At 36.6% G+C, this 15,296-nt stretch overlaps 3 protein-coding genes across 6 annotated transcripts; 2 read left to right on the forward strand and 1 right to left on the reverse strand.

Moving 5' to 3' along the window:
• Positions 1–2,455: 2,455 nt before the first annotated feature.
• Positions 2,456–6,031, forward strand: LOC140976239 (heptahelical transmembrane protein 4-like). Of its 4 annotated transcripts, XM_073440229.1 has the most exons (4): positions 2,477–2,752; positions 2,933–3,195; positions 4,442–4,757; positions 5,140–6,026. In XM_073440229.1, exons 2-4 carry the CDS (start codon positions 2,936–2,938, stop codon positions 5,791–5,793), a joined length of 1,230 nt encoding a protein of 409 aa, XP_073296330.1. In that variant the 5' UTR covers positions 2,477–2,752; positions 2,933–2,935; the 3' UTR covers positions 5,794–6,026. The 4 variants fall into 4 exon arrangements, with proteins under 4 accessions (XP_073296331.1, XP_073296330.1, XP_073296332.1 ...); XM_073440230.1 differs by lacking the exon at positions 4,442–4,757 and having other exon boundaries at positions 2,456–2,752; positions 5,145–6,031; XM_073440231.1 differs by lacking the exons at positions 2,477–2,752; positions 4,442–4,757 and having other exon boundaries at positions 2,998–3,195; positions 5,140–6,031.
• Positions 6,032–9,702: 3,671 nt separating this feature from the next.
• On the forward strand, positions 9,703–11,675 carry LOC140976241 (putative glycosyltransferase 7). Its single transcript, XM_073440234.1, has one exon. It carries the CDS (start codon positions 10,164–10,166, stop codon positions 11,496–11,498), a length of 1,335 nt encoding a protein of 444 aa, XP_073296335.1. The 5' UTR covers positions 9,703–10,163; the 3' UTR covers positions 11,499–11,675.
• Positions 11,676–11,936: 261 nt separating this feature from the next.
• LOC140976240 (uncharacterized) lies at positions 11,937–14,777 on the reverse strand. Its single transcript, XM_073440233.1, has 2 exons — positions 13,954–14,777; positions 11,937–12,896 (listed from the first exon to the last, which is right to left on the reverse strand). Exons 1-2 carry the CDS (start codon positions 14,700–14,702, stop codon positions 12,242–12,244), a joined length of 1,404 nt encoding a protein of 467 aa, XP_073296334.1. The 5' UTR covers positions 14,703–14,777; the 3' UTR covers positions 11,937–12,241.
• Between the last annotated feature and the right edge of the window lie 519 nt (positions 14,778–15,296).

Here is a 15,296-nt window from a genome sequence, read left to right on the forward strand (position 1 = left end):
TGTTCAGAAAGAGATCGAGACCTCCATACATTAAACCTCAAGCTTCATTAATTCTTAGAAATTTGATTGTGCAAGATCCGTACATCAGAATTTCAATCTGAGTTTAGTTCTGTGATCCTCTCGATAAGAGCTACAAAAGGATGTAATTCTTATTTATTTCCAGCATGATTCAAAAATATGATGTTGAAGACATTGTGATTTGATTGTTATTACGCGTTCGAGAAATACTGGTAATCGTAGAATCGAAACCGGATCGAAAAACAGACCGTTTATGCACTTGTTATCATTTTTCAGATTATATCGCTTGATATTGAGCAGATTTGAATGATGATTGTATTTGTTGAGATTATGAGTTGCTGAGATTGTTTATTGATATTGAGTTGCCGAGGGTATGTCGAGATTGTACCGTTATGTCGTCAGAATTTGATACGATTGAGATTGATCAATCATGACGTGATTTGAATTGTATATTAATATGGTACTTCTCGGATGTCATTCCAGATTGGTATTGAAGATTTTAAAGACAGAACAAAGCCGAACCCCGAGAAAAGAAAGGTAAAAATCAATGTTGAACCGGGAGAATGACTCGAGTGAGATAAGACTTGAGTTTCCCTAAAACCACATACTTATTTGCTATTGTTTTCAAATATTTGAATTCATTGCATTTATATGCTTGTTCTATTGATTTGTAGAAATCATGAGTTAGACGATTGATTTAAGACATAGAGTCTTTGGCAGAGGTGCCAGGTCACTGGACGTTTGGTTTATATCGATGTTGCTTAGAATGCAGATCAGCTTCTATTGCAAAGATTCGATATAGTGTACCAAAGTCTGGGAATAAGAACGTACCGCTATCTAGCTGAGGAGAGTAGATGAGTTGTTGCGTTCTTATTCAACCGGGATCCCTAGACTAGGCCAGATTGAGTCGAGTCAAAGAATAAGAATCCGAGTTTGATTTACTGAATTGTATCGATTATGTTTCATAGATTCTGTTACATGTTTTATCAATTATGTTTATATGTTTTTAATAAATGTATATGATTTAATACAATGCATGTTTCGTTGTTTTATACTGGGATTATATTCTCATCGGAGTTATCCGGCTGTTGTTGTGTTTGTATGTGTGGATGACAACAGGTGGTACTGAATCAGAGTTAAGAAGAGGATGAGAGTTCGAGATTAGAGTGGTGATTCCGGACTTTGATGTAGATTTAGTTTCATCACTTAATGTATAGTTGTTGAACCCTAGTTTGAATGTATTTTGTACAAGACTGGTATTTTTATGTTGACATGTATATTAGACTGATTCCATTACGTTCCGCATTTGTATAAAAAAAATTTTAGATCCAGTTTAATTAATTGATTCATTTATTCCCAAAGAATGATTAAGAATATGATTAGCGTCCGGGTCCTCACATATTATCTATGTAAATGAATAAAATTTCATGATCAATATTATTAATTTATAGAGATTTCATTGTATTAACAATAAAATAATAAATGTGAAAATTTTATGTAAATACTCAGAGATTGAATTACATCTATTTTTGTCAGTTTAAAGATTAATCAAATCATTTGATCTTCTCAAGTTGATGATATGAGTAATAAGCAACTTTGAGCTCCAGACTATTTGGAACTTGAATTCTAAACGCCACCACACAATCATTAAAGCGCATTCAATGGAAAATAAAACTTCTCTGTTTTTAGTTACGCATAAATGTCACAATAATTATATGCTCCCCCCTTTCTTTATTTGTATTTTCACTTCAATTAAAAAAATTATTGGAAAAGTAAATTTGAGTAGGTAAATAGGTGAAAAAATAGAGACAATAATACTAATACAAAATGATAAATATAGTTTTTATATTTTGGACAGGGAGTAGGTCTCTTGTGAGACGATTTCACGATCTTTATTTATGAGACGGGTCAACCCTACCGATATTTACAATAAAAAGTAATACTCTTAGCATAAAAAGTAATACTTTTTCATGGATGATCCAAATAAGAGATCTGTCTCACAAAATTTGACCCGTGAGACCGTCTCACACAAGTTATTGCCCATATATGTAGTATAATTTTAATAAGATACTAGTTACTTTCATTAAAGATGACTTGGGTCTATCAATTATTTTGTTCCAAATAGTTAAACTTTTACTAAAAATTTACAAATCTTCCTTAAATATTTTTTTTTTTGAATTGAGTTAGAAATTCAACGCAACCGGTGTTCCGAATCTGGGAATATTGTGTCAGATGGCCACTTCGAGCCTTTTTTAGAAACTTGTTTGGACCACTCGGTGAATCCTGCTCTCAAAGAACAAGAAGATTACAGTTCCAAGTCGTGCATAAATCATAGCGCCAAATTCGTAAATTGCAAAAAAAGAAAAAAGAAAAAAGAAAAATGGTTTAACTCAACATCTCCGCATCGACCCAAAACATCTCTTTTTCTTCGTCTTTCCATCTTTTCAATCGATGAATTGTTTAATTTTTTCTTGACTATGAAAGAAAGAAAAAGAAATACAGCAATAAGCAATATTGTCCACTAGATTGCGTCTTGTTACACATTAATGATGGCTTGAGTAGGCCCTGATCTACATCTCTCCCTTGTTTTGTTGGCTCATAAATGGCCTCCAATTCTTGTTAGATCCGCTGAGATGACCAAGAAATGTTATTATAAATTTATATGGTCTTTTCTGCATTTCAATAATCACATTTCTTGGTCGTTTCCCTGCGGCGGAGTGCTTATTCTGTTCAGGTATTTATCTGTCACTGCATTTTGTATACACATTATGGGCAAACGCATGCATGAAAAAAGGGCGAATTTCTTGACTGCCCATCTAGAGTTAAGATTTAAAAAACATTTCTTGGTGTAAAATTTATGGTGATTTTGCGACTTTATGCTTACATTGTGTATGATGATTGGTGGGCTAATCAGAGAATGGATAAGAACCGAAGTGATCGTGAATTGAAATCTTGCTGTGAATCAAATGATAATGAGATGATTTCTTCTTTATCAAAAGAAGGGAAAGGAAAAAGATTGTGGAAGAAAGTGAAGTACCAGTTGGTGGAGTACCATTCTTTGCCTGGGTATTTGAAAGACAACGAGTATATTCTGGGCCATTACAGGTCCGAATGGCCAATGAAGCAGGCCTTACTCAGTGTTTTTACCATTCACAATGAGACCCTCAATGTTTGGACGTAAGCATTTCTTTTGTACTTTTGATCACATTCACTAATCTTTGTTCCCGTGGAAAAGCGTGACTTTGTTTTGTGATTTGGTGATTTTGGTTGCGTAGAGATGCAATTTTTGTTGACATTTCGAATTTTATCTCTCTTTTTTCGCCTAACACGTAATAAGATTTGTATTTCGGGGACGCACTCCAGGTTATTTGGACTCAAGGAAAAAGAATTGGAGTTTATGACTATCGACACTCAGTTTTCTTCTTTCTCCTGCTTTTTTTCATACTGTATGCTTGATTATGGCCATTTTACAGCTGTGAAGAAGTGGTGAGAGAGTGACAGGGTAGCTATATTATTGTAGGTATTTGGAAAATTGCTCGGAAATATGTATGAAAGGACGTAACAACTGGTCACAAATGACCACACAAGATCCCATATCCTCCAGCAGCCATTAAAGCTTAGTTTGGGAGTCGGGATTTGGAAACGAAAAGAATGGAAAGGAATTTTAACGACTTCGATTGTTCAGGAGATTTTAATGGAAGGAAAAGAAAGGAAAACATCTTATGGATTTAGAGTAAAATTTGGATTATGATACTTTTTTTCTTCTAAATTGGGGCAACTGAAGGTGAAATAGTTGTCATGATTGTGTGTTGCGAGTATTTTCACCAATGGGTTAAGTAAACAAAAGTTCAGGAATTGTTAAGAGTTAGTGGGTAGCTCAAAGATGACACAGTATTTAAGTGCCATAAGTCTTTGTGTGACCACAATCTATTTCCCTACACTATTCAATGCTCCTTCAAGGACTAACGCCGTTGGTGTGACCACGTGCACTTCAATGCTAGACATGTTAGGTTTTCATGTTACAGTCTCGACCTCGAGTACTGGGGCATTACTGTTTTTTCTGTTTTTTTCCCTCTTCCGAAAAAAAAAATAAAAACTAACACTTAGTTAGGAAACTAATTATGCATGGTTTGATGTACGTACCCAGTTTGAGATCAAGAATTTGAGTTTCAACTTGATAAGCAATAGCTATTAAATTGTTCATTTGCACGGTTCATCTAAAAAATATGTGCTGACAAATAGTATTTGAGAGAGAGCAACGGTGACTAAGAATACAAGGTGAGTTCTAAAGGATTAGTGGGGTATTTAGGGTGTAATAAGTGGTAGACCTGGTATACAGGTTACTTGATCTGTGGCCATTGTTTTCTATCAAGTACTGATTAAGGATTAACTCTAACTCGCAACCATGATTCATCATCTGCAGGCACTTGATAGGGTTCTTCTTATTCCTTTCCTTGACCATTTATACTGCTATGATGGTTCCAAAGGTTGTGGACCTACATCACTTACCCAACGTGCTAAAAAAAGCTGATTTTCACCAATTACAAATGGAGCTTACGACTTGTATCCAATACTTGCCACACATGTCTGATTTTCAAAGAATTCGAAAGGGGTTGAAAACTTCCTTGCATACCATGGACTTGATTCTATCCTTGACTGATTGGCATATCATGGAACTTCTCAGCAACTGTTTACCAGAACGGCTTTCCCACAGTAACCACACCGATACTTGTGTTCTGGTATTTCTCAGTTCCTTTATCCAATTCACTGTTCTCCATCAGATGGTTTACTCTTTCTCCATTTGTTGTTTTGGCGAAATAGGGTGGGAATATTTGAAATCAATGTTTACAATTTCCTAGGTTCAAGTTCAAAAGACCAGAAGTTAATATCCCTGTCCTACATTAGTTTGTGTCAAGGATTTGGTTATAGTTTTATATGGATATAGTACGAATTTCTTTGATTTGGATCAAACGTTTTCATAAATACTAAGTAGTTATTTGAAGCCGTCACGCAAGGTCTCACTTGTTTGGCACTAAGTCTCACTTGTTTGGCACTAAAATTATTCTTACCCTATAATTCGAGAAAACGTAAAAACATATTCAATCACTCAATCTTCTGCAGAGTAGCATGAAGGATGACGTGGCAAACATAGTAGCACCATTGATGTCAAGGCCTATCACTCGGTGGCCGTTCTTCGCCTTCATGTGTGGCGCAATGTTTTGCTTGTTAGCAAGCAGTGCATGCCACTTGCTCTGTTGTCACTCGGAACGCTTATCCTACATCATGCTTAGATTTGATTATGCAGGAATATCCGCCCTAATATCAACCTCCTTTTACCCCCTTGTCTATTATTCATTCATGTGCTATCCTCTCTTCTGCAACCTGTATATAGGATTTATCACAGTTCTTGGTATCGGTACAATATTGGTATCCCTTCTTCCGGTTTTCCAAAGCATTGAGTACCGTAACTTTCGAACCATGCTGTTCGTTGGAATGAGTTTATCAGGTGCAGCACCTATCCTACACAAGCTCATTTTGTTCTGGAACCAGCCTGAGGCAGTCCATACAACAATCTATGAAGTCTTGATGGGCACATTCTATGGGATTGGAGCGCTCATCTATGCAACGAGAGTGCCAGAGAGATGGATGCCTGGAAAATTCGATATTGCTGGGCACAGTCACCAACTTTTCCATATAATGGTTGTGGCTGGAGCTTATACACATTATCGTGCTGGGCTCGTTTATCTCAGATGGCGCGATCTTGAAGGATGCTGAGGCTCGCTCCGATTGCATTTTCCCAATGCTGTATTATTTTGTGTTATGTAAGGCAAATTCTGGAAATGATTTTGTTAGTTCAATTTCGTGTGTATTTATCAGAGCATACGACAGAATTAGACCATGAAACAGAAACACACGTGATATCATGGGAAAATTCAAGTCTTTTAAAAATAAAAATTGTTGGTATAATGAGTGCTAACTTCCAATTCTTAGGCTGTCATGTGGTGGAGTACTTTTTTTTTTTTTTTTTTTTTTTACCCAAGAAGCAACAAAATTTTTAAAAAAGTTTGTTTAAAGTTCAAAACGTTTCTTCGGTGTCATATGATTTAAAACTATTCACAAAGTGTTTAGTTTAATTTACCTTTGCGTTTTAAAATGCTTGCACCAAACTAGTGTGAAATTAACGGATGTATCATTTTTTGTATATCTTGACGAACGATCTACTTGAATAAACGCTTTTTTTATTTTTCTGGATTAGGTCCACGATTGAAATATGAATTCCTTGTCTAATTTACACTAGAAAATTAAACAAGATTTGTCAGTGAGATTCGATATCCGGAATTCAAGACCCCAGATGGGGTCGTGACGACAACACGATGGTCACGTGGCGGTGCTGAGACAGTCTCGGTCGTAAACCTTTGGTGGACAAGGCCGTGGTCGAGAAGTGTTATGAGGGAGATAGAGATTTTATTGTTGATTGTGTATTATTCTGTCTTGTACATATACTAATAATACCAAAGTTTGTATCTCAATCATTTTAGGACATTAGAAATTTGATTGAGTTACTATGGCGCAATCAACTACAATTCATACCTAGATAAGTATTTATTTTTCAACCTTTAAAAATACATGTTATAATAATTAAATAATAATTATTTAATTAATTATATCAATTATTAATTCTAGACATCTCTAGAATATTTCTTGGATATTTGATTTATTGAAATTCCACAAGTCAACATTTGACTGAATTTTCATCGTTTAGGAATTAAACAATTTAAGAATGTGGATTGTTATAATCACGATCGCCGATCTTCCATCGTCGATATAACGAAGATACAAATCTCATTTGTATAGTGAAAAGTGAAATCAAAATTTTCTACTGTTCATTTTTTACAGCGGTCTATTTTGTGAATATTTTCACTAAATTTGACAGTTATACTCTCTTCACAAAATTAGCAGTCAAGCTAACTTCCAATATTAGAATCTACTTATAAACTTCTTTATAAGCAATGCGTTTGATCTCCATCAAATTAGAGTCGTTATCTCAATAGGAACACAAAATCCAATACTATGTGATTCGAAACAATACGTGTTTCTAATATGGACTTACCCTAATTAGCTTCATTCCGTGTATCAACCCTTTGATCTCAAGAATGTCAGAACTCAATTTTGATTGCACACATCAAATCATAGTAAGAACGTTTAGTAGCATCGTCTTCTGATTATCTAGGTATAATTGATAATGTCTGCAAGAGCCAATATGTTATGGTTAGCCTACACTATTGTCTCTTCACTCATATATTCTGATCGAATATGCAACCACTGGTATATCGAGAGTTGCAAATGAATTTGATGATGCGATGCATTTTTGAGTAATAATAGTTGCATCATATGTGCAATTAGAGAACTGTATTCCCTGAATAATATGTCGTACTCTGGCCAGAGATTCCATGCATTATTAACTTATCAGATCACATAGGATATTCAAACCCGTAGATGAGCTGTGAATCTCCGGCTACAATATATTAGCTTCTACATATTTCTGGACTACATCCAACCTTGCCACCTAGTGGCCCTTGTAGAGTCGATAAACGACTCAAAGTGAAGAGCTGATATGTAGAAGCTCCATGTTGTCTGTGTCTAAGGACTAGTGTTGTACAATCATAACCGCGAACTATTTCACTCGATATGTGATAATCACTTGGAAGGCCTAGGGAACGAACATCTCCGTGCTCTTACCAATTAAACGTGACGTGTACATCACAAGTGATAGTCTTGAGCTCGAGCGACCTTTATTTTTAATTTAGGTGACTGAATTGAATATGAACATATTTAGAATATACAGTACACATGTGATGAATTTCATGATCAATCTTGTGAAATTGACCTCGTTGTACTAAAATATATTCAAGGTTTTTATCTATGCAACTTGAATAAGTATACAAATAAAATCTATTATAAATAATATTTGGATGCATTAAGCAGATTTTAAATAAAAATTCGAATAATGTAAATTTAGTTTTTCTTTTAATAAATCAAAATTATATTATGCAACAGGGGGGATTCGAGGAATTTGGTGGCGAGGATGTTCAATTGCACTTGCCGAGGTCTCACTCATTCTTCACTGCCAAAATTTGTTAAATTATGATGACTGTCATTTTCGTATCTCGTGATTCATAAATACATCTACTTTTAATACAAATCTCATTTCACTTTCTTATCTTTTCCTACCAAAATTTATTTATTTTTTCCCCTGTTTTCCAATTTCTCAAGTTTTAGTCATTTGATAATCTTTTAGGAAAAAACAATTATATATTTATCAAAATGATCAAATCATTTACAGCTTAAAAAAATTACAAAATTAGAGCTGGCTCTACACTGCACCGGAAGAAAAATTCCCGATACGATATACTCGTGCTCGAGCTCATTAGTTCGCACTTTAATGCGAATAGGTAAGATGAGTGTTCTAAAAAATAACATCAAAACTATCAAAACTTTAACCTTTAGATGGAGACAAATCCAATAATTAGGGAATTTTAGAAATTAATTAGATATATAATTTTTTAAATAGTTCCATTATTAGGTGAGCTAATTACAGAAGCAGATTAATAATAAATTAATAAGATTATAATTTTTTGAAATACATGATAGCTTAGTTTCTTTCAAAAGTCATTTTTATTAATGATTGGAATGTACAGACTCATATTAACCTTGTCCTCGTATATATTTTATTTTTTTTATTTTAAAGGAAATAACAATATATATCTTATTAAAAAAAACAGCTCAATTCTTATTAATATCTGATTAAAATACGCTGCAATAATATAGCATATGAAAAATGAATTTTTTGACCATTAACTTGTCGAATTTTGGGTTTTGATCAATTAAGTTTTCAGATTTTGGTTTTTGTACATTAATATGTAATTTTCCAATATTTTGGTCCAATTACTAACGTAACATTTGATAAATAAAAAATGTTCAATTTTATGTCGATATTTTTTAATGTCACGTTATTAATGTAATCAAATTATGGAATCAGATTATGGAAACCGTCATGATTTGATCATTCGGCCACCCTTTTAAATGCCACATTTAAGTTGCATAGCATTATATGAATATGACGGTTCATTTTTTGATTTCTTGAATTTATTAATTAAGAATTGGTGATATTTAATAACTATTTTGATCATCAGACTTGGTTTATCTAAAATAATCCTTTTAGTATTTGTTATTTTTAAATAAAAAAAGCAAACTTCTTTTTTCCATATAAAAATTACAAATTATACAATAAATGAATTACTACATCTAAATTTCTATATTTCGAAAACTACTTACTTAAAAACTAGTAATTCTATTTTTTCACTTTTACGGAGGACACATGCATATATTTTTTAACTTATTCCAAGATTCTTTTAATATTTATTATTATTTCAAACGTTTAAATAGAACAAATTCTAGGCTTTTTTTTTTATTATCAAGTTAGTAGAAAATTTTATGTGAAAACACAATATTTTAATACACATGCATTGCATTGTTAGGTTATAAAAAATTTATATGAACATAGAAAAATTTGCAAACTATTAATTAGAAGTTTTGAGTAAAGACATGAAATGAAATTTTTTTTAGATTAGGAAAAAAAACTTTCATCTTATAAATAATTGAGTGGTTTTTATATCTCTGCCATATCCGAAGAAGCAGGAACAAATTGGCTCTGCTTTATTTCCTTCCTGCCGATCAAAGCTTGAGGTGCTGGTGCAAAATGCCCATCAGCACACTGAAATCTGAATTCCAGTACTTCGTAATGCACTAAGCAACAACCGCCATTAAAGAACCTTCAATTACCAGCTTTCTATCCCCAAGTTCCTTTCGTCACTCGCAGTAAAATACCGCTTGTTTCAACACCCATTCAGCTGTTTTGGAACTATTCGTAGACTATATACACAGGCTCCGAAAAATCTTTAGTAGAATACAGGGGATGGTGACGCATTGATTCAGAATTCAAGGTGGTGACAAGATGAGTTTCATCACTAACAGACGAAATTCACCGCGACGACGCGTGTTTGGGAGGATTGGGCTAAAAATTCAGTGGGTTTTCTTGGTTTATAATGGTGTCCTCGGAGGTCTCCTAGCTCTATAATTTCTACATGGCCAAGTATAATGCTCGGAGCAGGGCGGTTTCGTTTCTTTCCGATACCTTTCTCATGGTTGGCGCTTCTATGGTGGTTTTCTTGACCATCTGGGCATTGTGGTCTTTCTTCAGCCCGAATGCGAAGCAGACTCCGGCTTTCTCTGCTGAGTTAGACGGTTCACACACCTCCACCACTGCCCCTTCAGTGAGCTGCGTCGATCATGTTTCGGGGCCTAACCTCCGCCATGATCCGCCGGATCAGAACTTCTACGATGATTCTACACTAAGCTATACGATAGACTCGCCGCCATTGAAGAACTGGGACGAGAAGAGAATAGAGTGGCTGAAGCAGCATCCCACGTTTGCCGCCAGAGTGGAGAACCGGATTCTGATGGTGACCGGGTCACAAGCGACTCCGTGTAAGAATCCTATCGGCGATTATTTACTCCTGAAATTCTTCAAGAACAAGGTGGATTACTGCAGACGCCACGGCATCGACATTTTCTATAACAACGTGCTGCTCCAGCAGAAAATGTTCTCTTTCTGGGCCAAAACCCCCACCATCAAAGCAGTAATGCTCGCCCATCCCGAAGCTGAATGGATCTGGTGGGTCGATTCCGATGCCGCCATAACAGACATGGACTTCAAACTCCCATTGGAAAGATACAAGAACCATAACTTCGTCCTCCACGGCTGGCTCAGTTTAATCTACGAGACGAAGAGCTGGACAAGCATCAACGCTGGCGTGTTCCTCATCAGAAATTGCCAATGGTCGATGGATTTCATGGATGTCTGGGCCAGCATGGGTCCACAATCACCTGAATACGATAAATGGGGCGAAACCCTGAGCACCATTTTCAAAGACAAGATTTTTCGAGAATCCGATGATCAATCCGGCTTAGTTTACTTACTCTTGAAAGAAAAAGAGAAATGGGGAGACAAAATCTACGTCGAGGATGAATATTACTTCGAAGGGTATTGGATGGAGATTATGGGCACATTTGAGAACATCACAGAAAAGTATAAACAAATTGAGAAGGAGACGCCATTGTTGAGGAGGAGACACGCAGAGAAAGTGGGCGAAGTCTATGCTACTGTGTGGGAGGAGCATCTAAAGGGAGCTGGATATGGGAGAGGAAGCTGGAGAAGGCCGTTTATCACTCATTTCACAGGGTGTCAGCCGTGCAGTGGGAACCTCAACCAGATGTATTCTGCGCAGACTTGCGTGGATGCAATGCAGAAAGCTATGTTGTTTGCAGATAATCAGGTGCTGAGGAATTATGGGTTCGTGCATGTGGATTTATTGGATCCCTCGGCGGTTAATCCTCTGCCATTTGATTACCCTGCTTGAGCTAGTGTTATTCTGGCTGGAAAACCTACCAGTTCAGAGTGAACTACCGCAAACCTCGCTTTGTCCTCTTTATTTAATTTTTTTTCCATACTAAACCTTTCATTATTGGAACCTTTGGTGCCCTACTGTATTAAGTATTGCATGATTGGAAGATACACCAAGTTGAGATGCACTTTTTCATCAGAGTTCCCAACCAAACGTTTGACGGTTTGAGTCAGTGATGGTGTTCCCTATTGTGAATGTGGGGGGTGGCCACCCGCGGGCCTGGGGGGAATATAAAATTTAAAATATCATCGTCACTCACGTGAATATCAGATTCATATTATCCACTCGCACTTCCGCAGACATGTTCTACGCTAGCATGGCGGGTTCCAGATCCCCAAAAAGGCACTTTATTTTGAAACAAAAACCGAATATAAGCGGGAGCAGAATCCAAGATCTTTAAACTTCTCTTTCATCGCCCTTCGCTGCCAGCTCAAAACTAAGAATCTTAAGGATACATACAATTTGATACAGTTGGAACAATCACAAAAACCAGAAAATTCAAGAGAAAAATCTAGGGACAACCATCCTGGCACCGAAGTATTCAAATCTTTGAGCACCTTAATTTACAAAACTCAATCAAATTGCCTTAATTCAAACTACATTATCATTTCAGAATGGCGACGTGGATGTCCTGGGCCAAATTACGATGTCGGGTTAGAATATACCAGCAATTGTCAGTTCCGCGCCTATTACAGTTACTACGAAATCATAGCATAGGCTTCATTGTCATCTCCCTCTGCTGCTGGCACCTCACTGAACATGTATTGACTTTGATATTCCATTAAGTATTGTGTCGACCTCTTTACATCAAAAAATAGCTCATAAACTCTGCTAATGTCTTCAATTTCCACAAGCTTTCCCTTCCGTTTTTGGCAGGCCAAAGCCGCAGACATGATCAGGTTTATGGCATATCTCAAAGAAGTATTCTCTCCAATTTTCGTCAACAATACCTTAGCATCTTCAGACATTTCTACATCTTCCTCTTGGCATCGGATGTCCAAAATTTTTCGAATATCATCTGGTGTATACGGTTGTGTAGAGATGATTAACAGACGATCAAGAAAATCAATTGGAATACCATGTGGGGATCTGTATTTTGTGCCTCGAATAGAAGTAATTCCTCTGTTGGTGGCAACAACCACTATAGGTGCCATATCATTCTCCAATGCACGGTTCAAGAAAGAAAAGCACTCAATGTCAAGCATGTGAACTTCGTCGATAAAAAGTACACCTGGTACGATTTCCGCTTTTCCTTCCTCCCTCCACTCAGCAACCTTTGTATCGATTTGTTCCCTAACTTCAGCACGAATTTCACCGGTATCACCAGTGAACAAAGCTAAAAATCCCTGTGTTCTGAATTACGAGAGGACTGTCAGTAGAGATGCAGAGCAAGAGAGGACCATTATTTTTAAAACTAGACAACAAACTTAATTCTAGCAGAAAGTTTTTGAAAATGTATCACTTATAGACTTCACTACGCATTTCTAGTTACTTTTAAAAAGCTGTCTGGTACAATCAGATGTTAACCCAAGAAATCAGGCAAAAAACAGTAGTGGTACTGATGCCAAAACGTAGATTAATGAAGACTTCACAATCGCAAACAATGTATTCTGCTCGTCCATACGCATATGCCATAAAGTAGCACACGAATTGGGCAAAACCAAGAGCAAATTTCTGACCCGACACAGCTTGAATTTCCACTAAATACTAGTAATGATATATTATCTGCAAAAAAGCCATGTATTTTCTATTTGTTCTACTCCATTACATTTGTGCAAAGGATATGGCTAATCTAGTTTGGTGAGTGTACCAAGTAAATTCATACAATTTATTTAACTTAAATTCAGCATTTAGCTCAGATATGAAGTTAGAACACTTGCACTAAGATATTTCTCAGGGTCCAGTGTATTCTTTTTACAGCCATACTTTGGTGGCTCGAACACAAAGCCAATTTACACACTAGAACTAGGGCTGTAAATGATTCGAAGCGGTTCACAAGCTTTTCGATATGGCTCGATAAATATTTGATTTGTACTTGAAATTATCAAACTCCAACCAAAAGTATTTTGTTCGATGGTGAACTTGATATTTTATTACATAATGTATAATATATTTACATATTAAATATATACATTTCGAGTTTTAAAACGTTCATTCTCAAAGTCAATGTTCGAACAATAATTTGAATAGCTAGCGAATAAGTTCAAATATTTCGAGCTGATATTGAGCAAACAAACTTGATCTCGAATATAATTAATTCGAACGAATTCGAGCCTTAGTAAATTTGACTTCATTCAGTTTGTTTACTCAACTAGAAACAATTTATATAGAGGGAAAACATATCAACCAAGCAAGGCAATTAGCCAGTAACTTCACTAAATTAAACACATAAATATTTGTTTTTCAGTACCTGCTGTTGATAACATCTATCTCGTGAAGGGTAACGCAATGCACGAGCTCCTTCCTCTTTTGCAGCTCCCCGTCCGGGCACTGCAAGAACTTGGTCTGCGCCCCCATGGCATCATAATCCCGAGACCTCGAGAAAGATCTACCCAGCTTCGTGATTTTCCCAGATGCCTTGTCAATGGCAATCACGTCCCCACTCTGCACTTTCTCCTTCCCCAACGCCTCAATCATCTTCACCCCCAAATCATACACCGTCTCCATCTCTGTCGTCTTTAGAGTCAGCTTCCCGGTCTTCGAAGCGGCCCCCGCCACCGCAGGCCGGTCAATCTGTATCTCCACCACTTCACCTTCAATCACCTCAGTTTCCTCCTTGATTCTAACCCCGATAGCCTTCCTGAAGGCCTGCATCAACGCTTCAGTTTTCGACATCTCGAGGGAAAACAACTCACTTCCTGCAAGCATAGCAAAAGGGGTTTCTTGGCCGAGGGATTTGGCCATGCCCATAGCGATAGCAGTCTTCCCGGTGCCGGGATGACCAGCTAGGAGGACCGCTCGGCCGGCAATTTTTCCTTCTTGCACCATCTTAACGATTACTCCGGCAGCTTTCCGGGCGGAGGTCTGGCCGACTATACCCTCGGAGGAATAGCGTGGTTCAAGGGCGGAGTCGAGGCCCAGGCCCCGGATATGGGAATGAGCTCCAATTCTTTCAATTCGGGTCAGATCTCGCATCTCGGAAAGCTTGATTTCCGCCATGTCGAAAAACCCGAACGTAAATGAGGACAAATATACGAACCGGAGGAGCAAACGATATGAGACTGGGGTTTAGGGTTTTGGTCTTCCACACACCAATATGTAGAAGCCCAACTGGCACACTACAAGTAGGAGTGGACATATATCGGTTAAAATCGAAATAATCGATCGAGCCGAAAAATCCAGTTTAAATGATTTGGTTTTATCGATTTTTCGGTCGGTTACGGTTTCAAAATTAAAGAAATTCGATTTTTCGTTTCGGTTTACGATTTTGATCCTCAGAAAACCGAAATAACTGAACCAGCCATATTATATTTAACTATATGACTTTTTGTATAATGAGCTAAGAAATGAGCCTTAGTCATGTGACAAGTCCAATATTGATAATTGGAATTTCAAATTGTTATTGAAGCTCATATTGTTAAATGTATTGACATTTGGGATGCAAAATCTATGTGCATTTTGGAATTGAAATTGGAATCTAATGACTGTGTATCCTTTTATTGAAAAGCTACTGTTTGAAATTGTATTTCAAATTGTTATTGAAGCTTAGATTGTTAAGTCATAAGTTTATTGTAATCGTATATGTTCTACCAA

Source organism: Primulina huaijiensis, chromosome 5 (assembly GCF_012295235.1).
Source record: "Primulina huaijiensis isolate GDHJ02 chromosome 5, ASM1229523v2, whole genome shotgun sequence".
Lineage (NCBI taxonomy): Eukaryota > Viridiplantae > Streptophyta > Magnoliopsida > Lamiales > Gesneriaceae > Primulina > Primulina huaijiensis.

Coding starts and splice junctions, on each gene's coding strand:
- LOC140976241 (XM_073440234.1), top strand. CDS start 10,164: ATGGCCAAGTATAATGCTCGGAGCAGGGCGGTTTCGTTTCTTTCCGAT.
- LOC140976239 (XM_073440229.1), top strand. CDS start 2,936: ATGGATAAGAACCGAAGTGATCGTGAATTGAAATCTTGCTGTGAATCA. Junction 3,196..4,441: donor GAGACCCTCAATGTTTGGAC/GTAAGCATTTCT, acceptor CATCATCTGCAG/GCACTTGATAGGGTTCTTCT. Junction 4,758..5,139: donor ACACCGATACTTGTGTTCTG/GTATTTCTCAGT, acceptor AATCTTCTGCAG/AGTAGCATGAAGGATGACGT.
- LOC140976240 (XM_073440233.1), bottom strand. CDS start 14,702: ATGGCGGAAATCAAGCTTTCCGAGATGCGAGATCTGACCCGAATTGAA. Junction 12,897..13,953: donor ATAGATGTTATCAACAGCAG/GTACTGAAAAAC, acceptor CTCGTAATTCAG/AACACAGGGATTTTTAGCTT.